The sequence below is a fragment of the Mobula hypostoma genome, chromosome 1 (genome assembly GCF_963921235.1).
Source record: "Mobula hypostoma chromosome 1, sMobHyp1.1, whole genome shotgun sequence".
Taxonomy (NCBI): domain Eukaryota; kingdom Metazoa; phylum Chordata; class Chondrichthyes; order Myliobatiformes; family Myliobatidae; genus Mobula; species Mobula hypostoma.
This window is the reverse complement of record NC_086097.1, coordinates 55005124-55021657: the sequence shown is the minus strand read 5'-3', so window position 1 is coordinate 55021657 and position 16534 is coordinate 55005124. Positions and strand designations below refer to the sequence as shown.

At 36.4% G+C, this 16534-nt stretch overlaps 1 protein-coding gene across 6 annotated transcripts in view; it reads right to left on the bottom strand.

Annotated features, from left to right (window-relative positions):
* Positions 1-206: 206 nt before the first annotated feature.
* LOC134347099 (F-box only protein 34-like) overlaps positions 207-16534 on the bottom strand; it is a 41756-nt gene continuing 25428 nt past the window's right edge. For 4 of the 6 annotated variants that reach the window (XM_063049247.1, XM_063049228.1, XM_063049253.1 and 1 more), the window contains 3 exons: positions 13717-13832; positions 13531-13608; positions 208-9203 (listed from right to left, as the gene is read on the bottom strand). In XM_063049247.1, the coding sequence (XP_062905317.1) occupies positions 7019-9193 (2175 nt within the window). In that variant the 5' untranslated portion in view covers positions 9194-9203; positions 13531-13608; positions 13717-13832 and the 3' untranslated portion in view covers positions 208-7018. Of the gene's footprint in view, positions 9204-13530; positions 13609-13716; positions 13833-16534 lie in introns of all 6 variants that reach the window. The other 2 variants (XM_063049262.1, XM_063049270.1) reach the window with 1 other exon arrangement.

Sequence of the window (16534 nt, the reverse complement as noted above, 5' to 3'; positions counted from 1 at the left end):
TCCTTTCAGTCTTGAAAATAATCCATTAAATCACAGGTAAAATAACCACAAAACTATAATACTTTAAAATTAAATAAAACTAGTTGTTTTAAGTTATTAGAATATTATGAGCTTGATGACTTCTAGTTATCCAGTTAATTAATAATATTAATTTTAATTTTGGCTAAACTACTAGTAGTAAAATAAGTAGTAAAACACTAATCATTATTACCACCAATAACAATTATGGTAATAAGCAATCAAAGGAAATTAACTGCTTTAAAAGTTAACATATTGTAGTAATATAAATAGATAGGGTTTATAATTTAAAAGTCAGACCATTCTGTTGAAAGTTTAAGTTAATTTTTACCTCACGAAACAGGAAATATCTTTTAACCACTAAGTCAATCTACTGATTGCAATTTACAACTTAATTTTTTAAAGTAACATTTAGCACTGGGCTCACCAGATTTTCTCCTTCAGCTGGCTTGATGATAGTCGTCCATGAAGAACAAATGTGGGTAGAATTATATTTAAGTTTGGAACACACGCCTACTGCTCAGTCTAGCTCCAATACACCTTTGCAGTGTCAGGCTCTTTAATGTCTCATTCCTGAATGCAATCATGATTCTTAAACCTACAAAATATACCTTAACGTATATTTATCATAAATATGATAGGAAAAGTAGAATTTTATGAAATGGGAGAAATAATCCAAATATGCCAAAAAAAAACCTTAACAACTCTTTGACACCTGTTCTGCCATTTTAAACAACACAATGTCAAAGAGTACAATACTTTTGAAAGAAACAATTGAGGGTTTAAAAAAGTGTTAAATTTGAAAACCTAAGATCTGGTATTCATGCAGAATTTTCAAAAAATATGTATCTTGAAGGGATAGGTGCATGCACTTCATCTGTTCAATGTGTTATTGGTGCTTCACAGTGGTCAGTCACTTATAATAATTGCAGTATAAAAAAAAGTAACTCAGTTACTGACAAAGTCCCATCATGAAAAGGGTGCATGAACTAACTTTTTGTTTTAAACAGAAAGCAAAACAGCTCCTGAACCCTGTTCTACCATTTACTATCATAGTAATCTCCTGCCTCAACTTCACTTTGTTCCCTATCTTCTGTTGTTGTTTTTTTTTAAGGATTTTAATGTAGTCAAGTCTTAAGTCACAAGTCCAGTTGTACAGCCACTAGTAAATTAACAAAGCTAACTAATTGTTATACATAATAAATAAAAAAAATAGGAGCAAGAGTACGCCATCTGATTCATCAGGGCTGCTCTGCCTTTCAGTAAGATCATGGCTGATCTGGCTGTTGACTCAGCTCGTCCTACCTGCCTTTTCCCCATAACCTTTAATTCCACTGCTATGCAAAAATATCCAACAATGGCTTAAATATATTTAATGAACTATACTCTACTGCTTCCCTGGACAAAGAATTACATATTCACTACTCTGAGAAAAGCAGTTTTTCTTCATCCCCCTCTTAAATCTGTTACCACAAATAGTGAAGTATGTTCCCTAGCTCTACTCTCACTTAACAATGAAAACTACCACCTCTATCTTATCCCTTCTGTAATTCTATGTTTCTAAAAGATCCACTCTCATTCTTCTGAATTTCAGCAAGTATTATCCTAGGTGACTCTCTCCCCTCATATATTAACCCTGTCTATGGAATTAACCTGTTGAACCTCCTCTGTACCATCTGCAAAGCCAGTATATCTTGCCTCAAGTAAGGAGGCCAGAACTGCATGCACTACTCCAGGTGTGATCTTACCAATACCTTCTATAATTGCAACATAACTTTCTCACTCAGTTCCTCTACAATGAAAGCCTACATTCCATTTGCCTTCATAACCTGTTGCACCTACAAACCAGTCTGTTGCAATTCATGCACTAGGACTCTTAATTTCCTCTGTATAATTTCACTTGTTCACCATTCAGATAATAATCTGACCTATTTTTCCTTCCAAAGTGGAACCTCGCCTTTACTAATGTTATATTGTTATACCCTGCCCCACTCAGTCTAACTGCATCTCTCTGCAGACTCGCCCTATCCTCTGCACAATTTGCTTTTCCACTCAATTTACTGTCACCAGCAAACTTAGATATGCTACACTCGGTCTCCTCTTTCAAACTGTTAACGTATATCATGAACAATGGGCTCACCACTGACTGCCAGCCACAGAAACAGCCAACTCTATGCCTTCTGTTGGTTAACCAATCCTCTGTGTATGCTAATACAGTACCCCTAAATCCATGCAATCTTATGGAGTCTTTTATGAGACACCTTACTAAATGGCTTCTGTAAATCTAAGTATACAATATCCACCTTTTCCCTTCTATCCTCCGCATTCATTATAACCTCAAAGAACTCCAGTAAGTTTGTCAAAAAGGACCTATGCCTGATGGAACCACTTCTATCTAAATGTCTCTCTATGTCTTCCTTAATGATAGTATCAAGCATTTTTCTGATTAGACATTAAGCTAACTAGTCTATACTTACCCACCTGTTCTACATCCTTTTTTAAACAGTGGCATGACATTCACTGTCTTCCATTCTTCTGGGACCTGCCCAGAGTCAAAAGAATTTTGTAAATCATCACAAGTGCATCTACATGAACTTCCACCATTTATATCACTACCCTAGGATGCACCCATCAGAACCAGGAGGCTTGTAACTGTGAGACTACACACGAACTGTGAGTCCCATTTGCGATCATAGAAGTAACTGTAGAATCATTTATAATAGCTCAGCCACTTTTCCCTGTTCTCCTATGCAGCAGAGCCATTCACCGTGCCATGGTCCTGGTTACTGCTGTCTTCCCCTAATGAGTATTCCGAATAGTATCCAAAGAGAGGTATTTGTTTTGAAGGAGATGACCACAAAGGTCTCCTGCACTGCCTGTTGGTTCCCTATCTTTCCCTAGGTCCTTAAACCACAGTGCGTCAACTCACCAACTGTGTTATGTACAGCATTCTTAGTGTTTATACCCATGTGTTTTGTACTGGAATTTGATTTGTATATTAAAGATCCAAATGAGACAGTGCATTCAACACAGCATTTGAAACCTGTGAAAGGGAAAGGAGTTGTGCTTCTATTTAAGTAGAGTCAGAGAAGTACAGCACTGAAACAGGCCCTTTGGCCCATCTAGTCCATTCCGAAACCACTTAAACTGCCTGCTCCCAACGATCTGCACCTGGACAATAGCTCTCTATATCCCTGCTATCCATGTATCTATCCAAACTTCTCTTAAAGGTTGAAATCAAGCTCGCATGGACCACTTATGCTGGCAGCTCATTCCACATTCTCATGATCCTCTGAATGAAGAAGTTTCCCCTCACGTTCCCCTTAAACTTCTCCTTATACCTTAAGCAAAGACCTCTGGTTGTAGTCCCACCCAACCTCAGTGGTAAAGTCTGGTTGCATTTACTCTATCTATACTTATCACAATTTTGTATACCTTGATCAAATCTTCTCTCAATTTTCTACGTTCTAAAGAATACAGTCCTAACCTATTCAATCTTTCCTTATAACTCAGGTCCTCCAGACTCAGCAACATCCTTATAAATTTTCTCTGCACTCTTTCAAACATGTACCTTTCCTATAGGTAGTTGACTAAAACTGCACACAGTACTCCAAATTAGGCCTCACCAATGCCTTTTACAACTTCAACATAACATCCCATCTTCTGTCCTCAATACATTGACTTATGAAGGCCTAGGTTAATAAACAATAGTTACTGCAGTTTTGGGACAAACAGCAAATCTCGGCTAGCAATTTTATCAACCAACTGGTTACTCAACATTGTTTTCCAGTTTTAGGTAAGTAATGTCAATAATGCTTTTCATTTTAGTTCAAAATTTATGGCTTTATGGATTTTTGTAGTTACGATCTCTGCCCATTGGGTGTCATTGCATAGCATTCTTTCCTGAATTTTCCACGGGTTAGCAAACAGCTGAATATTCTAATTTAAATGGAGACTACTGTGCTGCTGTAATCTGAAACAGAAAGAAAACTGATGCCGGATCTTGATCTGAAATGTCATCCATCCTTTTGCCTCTCTAGATGCTGCTTGACCCCTTATGTTCTTCCAGTAGTTTACTTTAATTCAACTATAAATGTTTTTAAAAATTTATGGAAAAGTTTCAAATAGGTATCAACCTCTGCAAGCAGAACTTCATTCCTCAAAGACTAGGCTCAAACTTTTAGGCCAGACTACCCGATCCAAAAAACAAAAATACAAGAGATTCTGCGGCAGATGCTAGAAGTCGAGTAATACTCATACAAAATGCTGGAGAAACGTGGTAAGTCAGGCAGCATCTATGGAGGGGAATAAGTAGTTCAGGTTTGACAGGCAAATATTTTCAAAAACTATCAAATCAAACACGCATTATTTGCGGAACTTCACACAGGTAAACTATTCTTCAATTTAACACAAACTATATTACCACCTGTAATTACCTGCACATTGTGTTAGAATTACTACTGTCAACATTGGTTAATTCACCATAGGTTGGATTACACAAAGCCACTAATGTTGCCATCATCCAAGAAGAATTAACGGTCCAAAGCATGGATACCCATTTCATGCGTCTTAAACTGCACCAAACTGAAAAATTGCACAAAAATGCGAGTTGAACATGTACATCTGCATATTAAACACACGTGGCAACAGTAAGGGGTATGACAGAAGTAACCAAATGTAAAGGAATAACTAATAACAGATATAACCACAACAGCTGAAAATGATGTCCAAAGATCTAATTTTGGAACAAAATTCTTAAGAATTGTGTATTAGTGCAGTTGCAAAACACTGTAGCTAAAAAGTGAGAATTCATTTCAATGGTGAAATACTGATTAATTTGCAATCAACCAAGAATCTAGTTTTATTAACAAACGGAATATCTGGAGTCTTAAACAGCTTCCAACATAATATATTTTTTTAAAGTTCTAATGCAGAAAAGTAGATGAAATGAATTTCAAAATTTGGTACCAAACATTTACAACCAGTATATTTTCTATTAATGTTCCATTTTATTCATTTTACAACATTTTTTAAGCTTATAGAAAATTGCAAGTAATGTACAAGATACACAGAAACAGTAGCTTGATAATTGTGCTCCCTTGTAAATGGAGATTCAGAACAAGCAGCAAGTTTAGTGGGAATAAAATATATTCTAAAGCAAAGCTATATGCAGTGTTACAGGTTATGCAGAATTAAGTAGGCAACAGATGAATATTTTAGGCACTATATGAATAAGTGCAGTGAGAATAAAAGAAAAACAAAGATGCAATAAATTTACAAGTAATGAAATTTAAAGGGGAATACTTAAGACAATATAAATGCAAAAATAAAAATCCTAGTCCCAATAACATAAATGTACAAATATGTAAATATGTACTCCAAGCTTGCAAAGGCAGTATTAAAAGCACTTTAAACATTTATATAACAAAATTAATATCTCTACAGCATTCTTACATTCTGTCTTGGGATTATCCACAAGTAAAAAAAATCAAACTATAGAATGGGAGGAGAAATATAGTCTAATCAGGAGTATCCTTGAAGAATAAAGTATTCATTTTCAGAACTCCACTTCCCTTCTTTCTGCTGAGCATAGCCTGATGAATATTTACAGCTTTAGCCTTAAGATTCAACTGTTTCAGAATTTTGGGAATTTTTATTAATGCAACAAGTATAATTCTATGAAAATAAAATTCCATTTATATAAAGACTTAAGAAAATAAATAGTTATTCATACCAGGACTTGGATTGAGTCTTATTTTCATCAAGTTCTTTTCCCTTTCAAGGGAAACACTGCAGATCAGATATTAAATCACAAATAAACGTAAAAGAGTCTCGACACATAATTTTAACCATTAAATCAATGAGAGGATTTACTTTGCTTTTACGTTTGAGATAGGCAAAGATAAACAATAAAAATAAAACTAATCTTTTTAAAGTCAAGTTGGAACAGGGCTTTTGACTGGAAATAAAAACAGATTCAAGTTTTAAATTCGGTGCTAAAGCTCAAGTATTAATATTAAAAACTGGCAATTTATTATGTGTTTGGATTTAAACGTGGCCTATTCTTGATATATATGGGATGAAAACCCAATTTCCTTCCCTCCCACAGCACTTTATATACCTAGGTATACATTGAGTTAGAATCGTTGTGTGGAAAGCTTTGTTTAAAATATTTATTTCTTGTCTGCAAACAAGAATTCAATTATGATTGAGATATCAATTGGACCAAAGAATTGTTTGCCATGGCACAATGAATTTTATTTTTGATGTACAGTTGAGTTATATGCTTCAACACAAAATTGGTAAATCCTATTAAAACATCCACCCCACTAAAATGATCACTATACAATAGTTCATATAACTCCATATATACCACCAAACCTTTAAGAGCAGTAAACCCCTCCCCCAAAGATCTGAGACTCATTAAACCAAAGTAAGCATTGCTATACACTGACAGTGGCAATTCAAGTAATGCGATTAATTTTCAACCAGTTTTCATTTTGCATAACCTGTAATTCTGCAGTGCTGCTATTTTTTTGTACTTGCTCTAACATTGTTTAGCAACACTTGCTCATCATAATTCTCAGGTCTTAAGTGGTCGATCTTGTTTATATTTATTCATTTCCATGCCAATATTTTTGCACTTAAATGTAAGTTTAGGTAGAATATACAATCTATTCAAAAGAAAGACCATTACTTAAAACAGACTAACTGCAACACTGATATAGCTGCATTGTAGTGGTTTGTTGCTGTGCCAGCTACATTAACAGTACAATATTATCGTAAATCAAACACATGATAGAGCAAATACTGCAGTTCTCTTACAGCTATTGGCTGCTGCAGTTTGGTTCATGCAGATTCACATAAGCTAATATGTTCATACTGTACAATGTAAACAGTGCAGAACCAATATTCCAATTTCTACAGGAAGCAAACAATTCAATAACAGTATTTTATATCCCCAATCATACTGAACCAAATTCACTTTTTTTTTTAAATGTCATATTCCTTCTCCATTCTTTACCTTTTCACATATTTGTTGCACATGATTATGAGACTGCACCCAGTTATTATCATGAAGCCCAATTTTACAGCCTAGTGAATCTTTTTCTGTCTGCCAACAACACATCCAGTAGGAACGCCCATAGGGTGGAACTTTATAATAAGGTTTTGAATGCCACCGACATGCTGACACATCCCCTTTTGTGTAATGTTTTTTACATTGCTTGCATGGATCATCTTTGTATCGTGGGTCACAGACCCAACGTGAATCTGTTGCTCTAATGTCATAGTTTTCTATAATAAACTTAAAATAATGGCACGTGCATTTGAGAGCTGCCAGGGTTTTAGTAGGAAGGAACATGAAAATCTTCACCATGATGTGGTGTGGTAAAAAGGCCATGTATTGCCGAGGCTCAAGAAGCTGTTGAATTTTGAAGCGAGTTTCTAAGAACTCATGAGATACTTGCCTTCTTAGAGGAAAGGGCTCAGTTAATGAAGGGCACATAGTTCCAAAAGGTGTGCAAGAATTGCTCTGATTCGCTTCTGAGCAACTTCTGTTCAATGTTCTGCTTTCAGCAATCAGAAAGTCATCCCTGCAATGTGCAATATCCAGGATTTCCTCAGTAGTATTTTCAATTGAATCCAAGTTTTCCAAGTGGGACTGTTCAAGTGTGAAAAATAGTTTTCCAGGAAGGGGTTCCTCAGACTTTAGTTTAGTCACTGACGTACATTCTGTTGCTTCCTTGACCCTCCTAACCATATTCCTATCCACCACACAAGACTCTAACTCATTGACAATAAAGTCATTTGCATATTCACCCATACCACTCTCCGGTAAAGTAAAGTTTGATACAAACTTATTGTCCATTTCCCAACACAGTGATGGGGTATTACAGGACTCCACTGATGTCTCAACATCACTACTAAAATGTTCTCTTGTACTGTTTGGCAATGATGTTGTTTCCTTGTGGGTTAATGAAGCCTCTTTAGAAGAGAGATTCAATACCACACCAGAAAAGTTAATAGCTAGAGATGGAGCGTTATCCTGTGGTTCAGTGCATGGTTTAGTATAGCTTGTGCTTATGTGGCTACATTGTTCTTTGCTTTGCCCAATGTTATCAACTGCTCTGGGTGCACCAGCTGATTTTCGAATTATGCCTATACTCTTGGCACTTTCTTCTGAAAGGTGAGGATTAGTCAACAAAACTCTCCCCACCCCTCTTCGAAAGCTATTATTTCTAGCTTCTCCATTTCTGTTGTGTTGATTTTTTAAGCACTCAGATTCAAGTTTAGCTATTACTTCTATAACTCGAACGTATTCACCCTGTAGTTTTTTATTTTCAGTGGACTTTTTGTGACTTAAATCAGATTCAGATCCTGTGTGCGAAATGGCTTCAACTGATGGGGACCCTCCCTTTGAATGCACAATATTCGGCAAGTGAGCATTGGCATTTGTAAATGGTTTGCTGCAGTCAGGGAGAAGGGAATTTGCCCTTTGTTCTAGAAGAGCCACCATTTCTGCTACAGAAAGAGAGCTGCTATGACAATGTCCATCAGCATTTTGTTTATCAATGTTTACAAATGAATTCTCATCATAGGTACTGGTTGGTTGTGGGTCAGCACACAAATATCGTCTATCATCCTTTACACTATCTTTTCTCAGTGGTTGAATTTTTATTTTCTCTCGATCAATAGATTTCCTTCTGCGTTTAGCAGTTGTGACCTCAGCATCCCAACTGCTTTTCAGTTTCATGGAATTTGTCCTGTTATTGCACTGATGTGCTGCAAAGAAGGCAATTTTCTCCTTTGTGTTACCAGGTTTTATGACTGCCCAAATATCCAATTGTGCCTCCCCTTCTTCCTGATGAATTGAAGGAGGCAGAATGTTTTCAGACAAGGGTTTCTTTCTTCCCTTAAAGCTAACATTATCAGCTAGATTCCTCATATTGCACATTTTATTTTGAGAAATGAAATTAAAAGGTCTTGGACACCACAAGCTGATATGAGATGCCAAAGCAATGGATTTACAGCATAATGGTTTGTTGTAGGTGGATTGGCATCTTTCAACCCTTACGGATGTATGGTGGTTTGAATGGAGCTCTCTGAGTGCCTCTTGGCTTGATTCAAGCGATGCATCTTTCTTTTGTAGCTTTGGGTACGGCTTAAGATGCATGGCTGCAAACCTACAGATAAAGAGAGAGATAATCATAATACAACCATTTAGAAACATAAAAAAAAGAGGAAGAGATTGCAATATTTCATATACTGTGAATGATACCCAGAAATATTTAGTCTTGATATCATAGTAATAGCAGCAAACTACTCTATGGTTCAAGTTCTGGAGGCCTAAACTTATGGACCAAACATGGAGAGGATGTTTCCTTTCATGGGTATGTCCAGGACCAGAGGACGTAGCCTCACAGTAGAAGTACGTCTCTTTAGGACAAAGATGAGGAGGAATTTCTTTAGCGGGTAAGTGGTGAATCGATGTAATTCTTTGCTACAGATGGCTGTGGAGGCCAAGCCATTGGGTATGTTTAAAGCAGAGCTTAATAGGTTCTTAATTAGTAAGGGTGTCAAAGGTTACAGGGAGAAGACAGGAGAATGGGGTTGAGAGGTTTGATAAATCAGCCATGATGGAATAGCAGAACAGATTCCACAGGCTGAATAGCCTAATTATGCTCCTATGTCTTATGGTGTTTATGAATGAACAAAAAATTGTTGGCAAGCCACATTACTGAGTATCATTACATTTTTATACCTAACTCAAAGCAGGCTTTTGCCTTCATTGGCTTAAAACAAATGCATTATCCAAATGGCACAAGGAAGAGTACTCAGGATTGAAGTTAGAGGAAAGTTAACTCCTTGTCAAAAAAAAAGGGAAATAAATATGTGTGTGCTAATAATAAACAGCATTATAGAGATTTAACTACATAATGACACTAGGAATAAATTCTTAGGACTGGAATGCACTGCAAGGTAACTCAAGGTATAATGACAAAGCTGTTGCCAGATTGGTATTGGGAACAGCTAAGTTGTAACGCACTTGGATTCACGTGAAAGGAATGAATAAGTTCTTTCAATCGGCAGCATGGTGGTGGTGCTGCCTCACAGCTCCAGTTACTCAAGTTTGATCCTGACATTTGATGCTCTCCATGACAATGCAACTTTCTAGAACTGAACTGCATGGAGGAAAACAGAAATCAAGTTCAGTTGTTCAGGCTGTTATAAATTAACATTGTAGGGATTTAACTTAATTTATTTCGCATCTCATACGGTAATGTTAAATAAAAAGGAGTGAGAAAAATATCACAGTAACTGCAAGATATCTAATATCTGTTATTTCACAGCTTCTTTTCCCACCATCCTAGGACCCAAACAATCTTTTTGGATGAAGCAGTGATTCACTTGCACTTCTCCAATCTAGTGTAGGGCATGCGGTATTCAGTACACAGTCTTCTCTACAATGAGGAAATAAAAAGTGGTGATCACTTGGCAATGCATGTGTGCTCAATCCTCAACAGCTTCCACTGAGCTAACAGATCTCTAATTTATTCCCACTGCTAACTACCTGTAATATCCAGCACTGCTGAGTTCTATTGGAAGCTTCAGGAACAACACCTCATTTTCTACCAGGGAACACTGCAGGCTTCTGGTGGCAATGTTGCACTCTCCACCTTTGTTTCTCTATCAGAGCCGGCCCTTTCCATCCATTTGTGATGCTGAGTTTTATCGCTTTTCTCTTTCCATCAGTACAGACTACCCTGCTGGGTATTCCTACAGCCTTGCTGTTGGTGAAAAGAGACTGACAAATAAAAGCCCTTTGTTCTATCCCTCCTTCTCACCTTCTAATTTAAAATGTACACTATCTTTCTTTTTCATTTCTGATGCAGATTCTGCTAAATGAATTGTTAAATTTTATTTCTCTTTCCACAGACATTTCCACAACTAAAATGTGTTTCTGGAAATATTCTGTTTTTATTATGAGATATCACCTTGGAAATAGTAATCAGAACATAGTGGAACGTAGTGGCTGCTTGATGCCAACCAAAGTGAATAATTAGTATCAGGTTTATTATTACTGGCAGTGACGTGAAATTTGTTAACTTAGCAGCAGCAATGCAATACACAATATAGAAGAAAAAAATGAAACAAAAATTATAATAATAATAAAACAAATTTTGTAGAAGATTGTTTGAAAGAAAATACTGTGGGTTCCAGTTAATTGGGACACATCAGGACGAGTGCATTTTGGCCCAAATAAGCAGCTGTCCCAATTAGTCGAAGTTTCATGGAAATAGTTAAAAAGATATAAAAAAAGACAAACTATCGTTTAACTGAATAACAAATTAGGTTTTAAAATGAAATACAGAATAAATTAAAACACTAGCAAAACTACTACAGTTCTATAAAACTATGTATTAGTTCTTAATTGTTATCGACAATTGCATTCTCCAATCTTCATTTTCATTGTAACATTCAAGATGATTGTTGATACATTCGTAATTCCTAACCTGTTGAAGTAGTGAAATTGTTTTATTTTAACTCCTGGCTATTTCTGACATCTCCAAGCCTTAATGTTTGAAACTGCAGAGGGCAAAACAGTTCCAAATTGTCTCACTGCTTATTTCTTGCCAACTATCAGTGATAAAAATCAATGTTTTTTGAACAGAAGTACACACAACTGCCACCATTTAAGAACTATTCACTGCAAGTAAAGTGTAGTGCCTAATGGCCACAAAAGTACTTGTGACCGATGCTTGTTGGAAACCGTTTGGCAACAGTCTCCTGTGCCAAATAAGCAGCATGGTGTCCCAAATAAACAAAAGAATCCCAGCTATTTTCTCGATTAGGTTTTGTTCTTTCAGAGTTGTCCAAAATAGACAGCTGTCCTGACTAATTGATGGCCCAATTAACCGGAATCCACTGATTTATAAAGACAAAAATATAGACTTGATATTATTTAAGAGAGAAGATTAGAGAGTATCTTCCTGTTAGTGCATGGTGGAATATAATATAAAAGAGAAACCTGATTTAAAAAATGAGATGAACAGGAGTAAAAAAAAATGCTGTGTTGTGGTGGCATAGATTAAAAAAAATGTCTTCCTCAAATACAAAACCAAATTACAAAAGATTCACAAGCCAAAATACATGAGAATTGGATTGTTCTGAGTACAAAACAATAGAAAAATCAACATAAACTACAGGCGATAGAAAAAGTAAACTAAAGCAAATTCTTTAAGTATTAAGCAGATATGGTAGTACCTATGAAGATTGTGAATTAAATACGATAATTATCATTTCCATGCAAAATTATGTTCTAAAAAAACAGAGGGAGGAAAAGTTAGTATTTAATTGGTTTATATACAAAAATCGCAAATGGTTAAAGTCAGAAGGAATAATTTTCAGTGCCAAGGTGGTTATTTAATAGTAATTAGTAATAATGTATACTTATTATCCTCTCAAATTAAGAAACCTAACCCTTCTTTTAGGCAAATTTTACAATAATTATTGCATCTCCATGTAGAATCACCATGAGGTTCTTGTGTAAATGATTAGGAAACATCACCATTTTCTGATATACAAATTGTTTTCCAGTTTATTACCACAGTGTGAGCTTTTCCATTGTAATTTCCACAAAGTGAAGCAACTACTTAATAGTTAACTCAATAGTGTATTACAGAAGGGAAGACTTCTTTTCAACAGGTGATGCTACCTTCCAGAGATATCTCATCAGTCCCACTATCCTTTATTTCCCTGAACTACATTCCCACTTGATTGCTTTCAATTCCCCCTTGATATTTTTGCCACACTAGGAGTAAGTTACAGAAGCCAATTAACCTACCAGCAGTTCTTTGGTATTCTGGAGGAAAGCAGACTACCTCAGGGAAGAGCAAACTATAACTGCAAGTACTGGAGGTCAGGAGCAAACAATGCTCATTGGATCTGTGAGCCAACAGTGCCACCCTGCTACACTTCAGGAATTTAAAAAAGGTTTAATATTAGTGTCATAAATGCAACTTGCCAAGATTTGAAGAAAATTAGATTCAACTGATAAAATTTCCAATTAATATTTAAACAAAGCCAAAGCTCAGAGGTCAGTAGAACACTTATAGATATAACCTAGTCATCGGTGTTCTTTCAGATATTTCTCACACTCAGGAATAATGATCTCGTTGTTTATTTTCACATTGTACTAACAAGGCACTAGCACAAAGTTAGCATACAAACCACAGTTGCAATACTTCCAAAATTCACGGACAACTATCTTAAACAGAGCAAATGATATAAAGATATAGACAAGCATTGAACAATGTAACCTGCAAGTTCATCATTGAACAGTGCTGGGCTAAATATTGTTTATAATGTATCTAATATGTTGGAGTGGGAATTGAAACCAATCATTCAAAGTTTGTAGATAATACCAAACTGAGAAACTAAGCAATCAGAAACAGGCTGATTAAATACAGAACTACTAAGTTTGTAAGTATACCTTTTTAAGCTACCCACCATAAATCATATCACATCCTTGTGTCTCATTTGGAGTCCGAAGTACACCAAAGCGAACTTGCTCAAGGGAACAAAAGTCTGTGTGAATTGATGTAAGAGGATTCAATTCAATTTTAATTGTCATTCAACCATACATGAATACAACTAAATAATGAATTGAATAAGCAATCAATAACTCATTCTTACCCGAGGTAATTCCAAAGTAAGGCATACAGTCACTTCCTTCACCATTTTATCATGAACTCTGAAAATCTGGCATGGCTTCTTACCACACAATATTATCACATTTTCTTCAGAACAGACTGAAAGAGAGGAAATAATGTTACTTTACATGGAGAAGTACCAAAACTAGTTTTATTGTACACAAATGTTAGTCAAATCACACTTCTGTTGACTTCAAATAATATAAACAGATACTAAAAATCATTAAAGTCATATTTGTAATTCAACTTGTTTTTGGACAAGGAAATAAAATTCCAAATTCTCTGATAAATATGCACCTTTGCAATTATCTTTGCAAAGGACTGGAGTGAGTTTATAACTACAAATTCATCTAATGAAAATACATAATAGTATATTACTAAATAGTTAAAAACTACATAATTCAAAGTAACATAGAAAGAATTAGACAAGTATAAAGTAACCCATTTCTCATAATGGGTTCTGACCTAAATATGCACATAGCACAAGAATGGTCACAGAACAAATCATAAGCTAGACGAGAAGATTCCAATGCTGAGCTTCAGAGCAACGGAATTTTACAAGATATTCCAGAGATCAAGTTCTGACTTAGCATTTGTAGCAAATTCTGTCCAAGAAATCCATATCTAACTATTTTTGCTATCAAGTACAATACCACTTCTGCAGCAGAGTACTAATCAACTTACAGCAATGCAAAAAAATGTAGAGCTGATCTTAAAAAGTTATTTTCCTTTTGGCAAGCACATCCTTAAAAATATCCAACACCATGCTATATGGCTCATCTGCACTTGAATTTTGCACAAAGTACCTGACACACAAGATGGTTATATTTTATTACTCCTAAACAAAAAGGTTAAGTTTCCTTTGGGCGGGCTGTTAGTTATCACAAGCAATTGACTGATAAAAGAAGCCAAACCTATAAAGTATTATCTGATGACTTACTTAGTTTTAGGCTCAGCCCTGAGTTCATAACATATATTAACTGCTCTGTTAGCCAGCTGTCATAGCAGGATAGCTTACTCATGCAAAGTACCATGAATTATCGAAGCAGAGAATGAGAAAATATTTCTGTTGATGACCTTATACATTTTGTGAAAGAATTAGTCATGAAACTATACAATCAATAAAGAGTATATTTCATTTTTCACTCCCTCCATTCCAAGAGAATCAATGCTGCCAACAACTCTGATCCTTTGTTTACTTTTCAAATTAAAACCTGTTACATTGAAAATCAAACATATGTAGGATATTTAAACACACACAAAGTTCAATTCTGTCCTTTAGCACATACATCAACACAAAATGCCTGGCAAAACTCAGCTCCAATTATTGGACACTTAAATTAGTTCTTTTTTTTAGTTCTACTGCACAAAATACACAAGATACTTTCACAACTAGTAGAGTTTGACCCAAAGATCTTGGCCTAATCAACTCAAGTAGGTTAGAACTATGTATGCATTGCCAATTCCAATCATACATTCATCATGATCATTGTCACCGTTGGGGCACCACGAAGTGTAGCAGTTAGCACAAGGCTATTATAGCTCAGAGCATTCCAGAGTTTGGAGTTCAATTCTGGCACCGTTTGTATGTTCTCCTTGCGAACTGCTTGAATTTCCTCCGGGTGCTCCAGTTTCCTCCCACAGTGGAAAGATGCACCGGTTAATAAGTCAATTGGTCACTGTAAATGGTCCAATGATTGGGCGAGTGTAAATAGATAGGTTTCTGGGCAGTGCAGCTTATTGGGCCGGAAGGGTCTATTCTGCACTATATGGTATGCCAATTGCTCTGCCTGTGAATACAAGAAACTGCAGAACTGCAGACACAGCTCAGCACATCACGGAAACCAGCCTCCCCTCCATGGACAGCCTATACTTTTTGCTGCCTCAGTAAAGCAGTCATCATAATCAAAGACCACACGCAAACTGGACATTCTCTCTTCTCCCCTCTCCCGTTGCGCAGAAGATGCAAAAATCTAAAAGCATGGACCACCAGGCTCAGGGACAGCTTCTACCCACATTATTAGACTATTAAATGGTTCCCGAGTACGATAGCTGGAATCTTGACCTCACAATCCATCTCATTAACATGCTGCACCTTATGGCCTGCCTGCCTGCACTTTCTCTGTCATAGTTGCACTTTATTTGGTACTGTGTTACTGTTTTGCTTTCAATACACTATAATGATTTGATCTGTTTGGACAGTATGCAAGACAAGTTTTTCACTGTATCGTGGTACGTGACAATAATAAACATATTTCTCATAAGGTCACACAAAATTACTTTTCATTTTTAAGCTGCAGGTGGACTCACAGAAGAACTTAGGGGACAAAGTGTCATAGATGGAAGCATAGCACAGGTTCAGCTCAATAGGAAATGATGACCAACCACCAGGAAGGGCAGACAAGAGTACCCAGTCTTTATTCCCTCTCCATTCTGGATACTGTTGGGGGATGCAGCCTTTCAGACAAAAGCAGCAACAACCAAATAAGGAAAATAAGGCCAAGACCCTTCATCAGGACTGGAAAGGAAGGAGGAAGAAGCCAGAATAAGGTGAGAGAGGTTATAGGTGGAAAAGGTAAAGGGCTGGAGAAGGAATCTGACAGGAGCAGAGAGTGGACCATGGGAGAAAGGGGAGGAGGGGCAGAAGGTGGAGGTGATAGGCAGCTGTGGAGAGGAGGTAAGAGCTCAGAGAATGGAATTGAAGAACAGTGAAGGAGTCATTGGAAAAATTACTGGAAGTTGGAGAAACTGATGTTCATGCCATTAGGCTGGAGGTGACCCAGATGACATATCCCACCCTC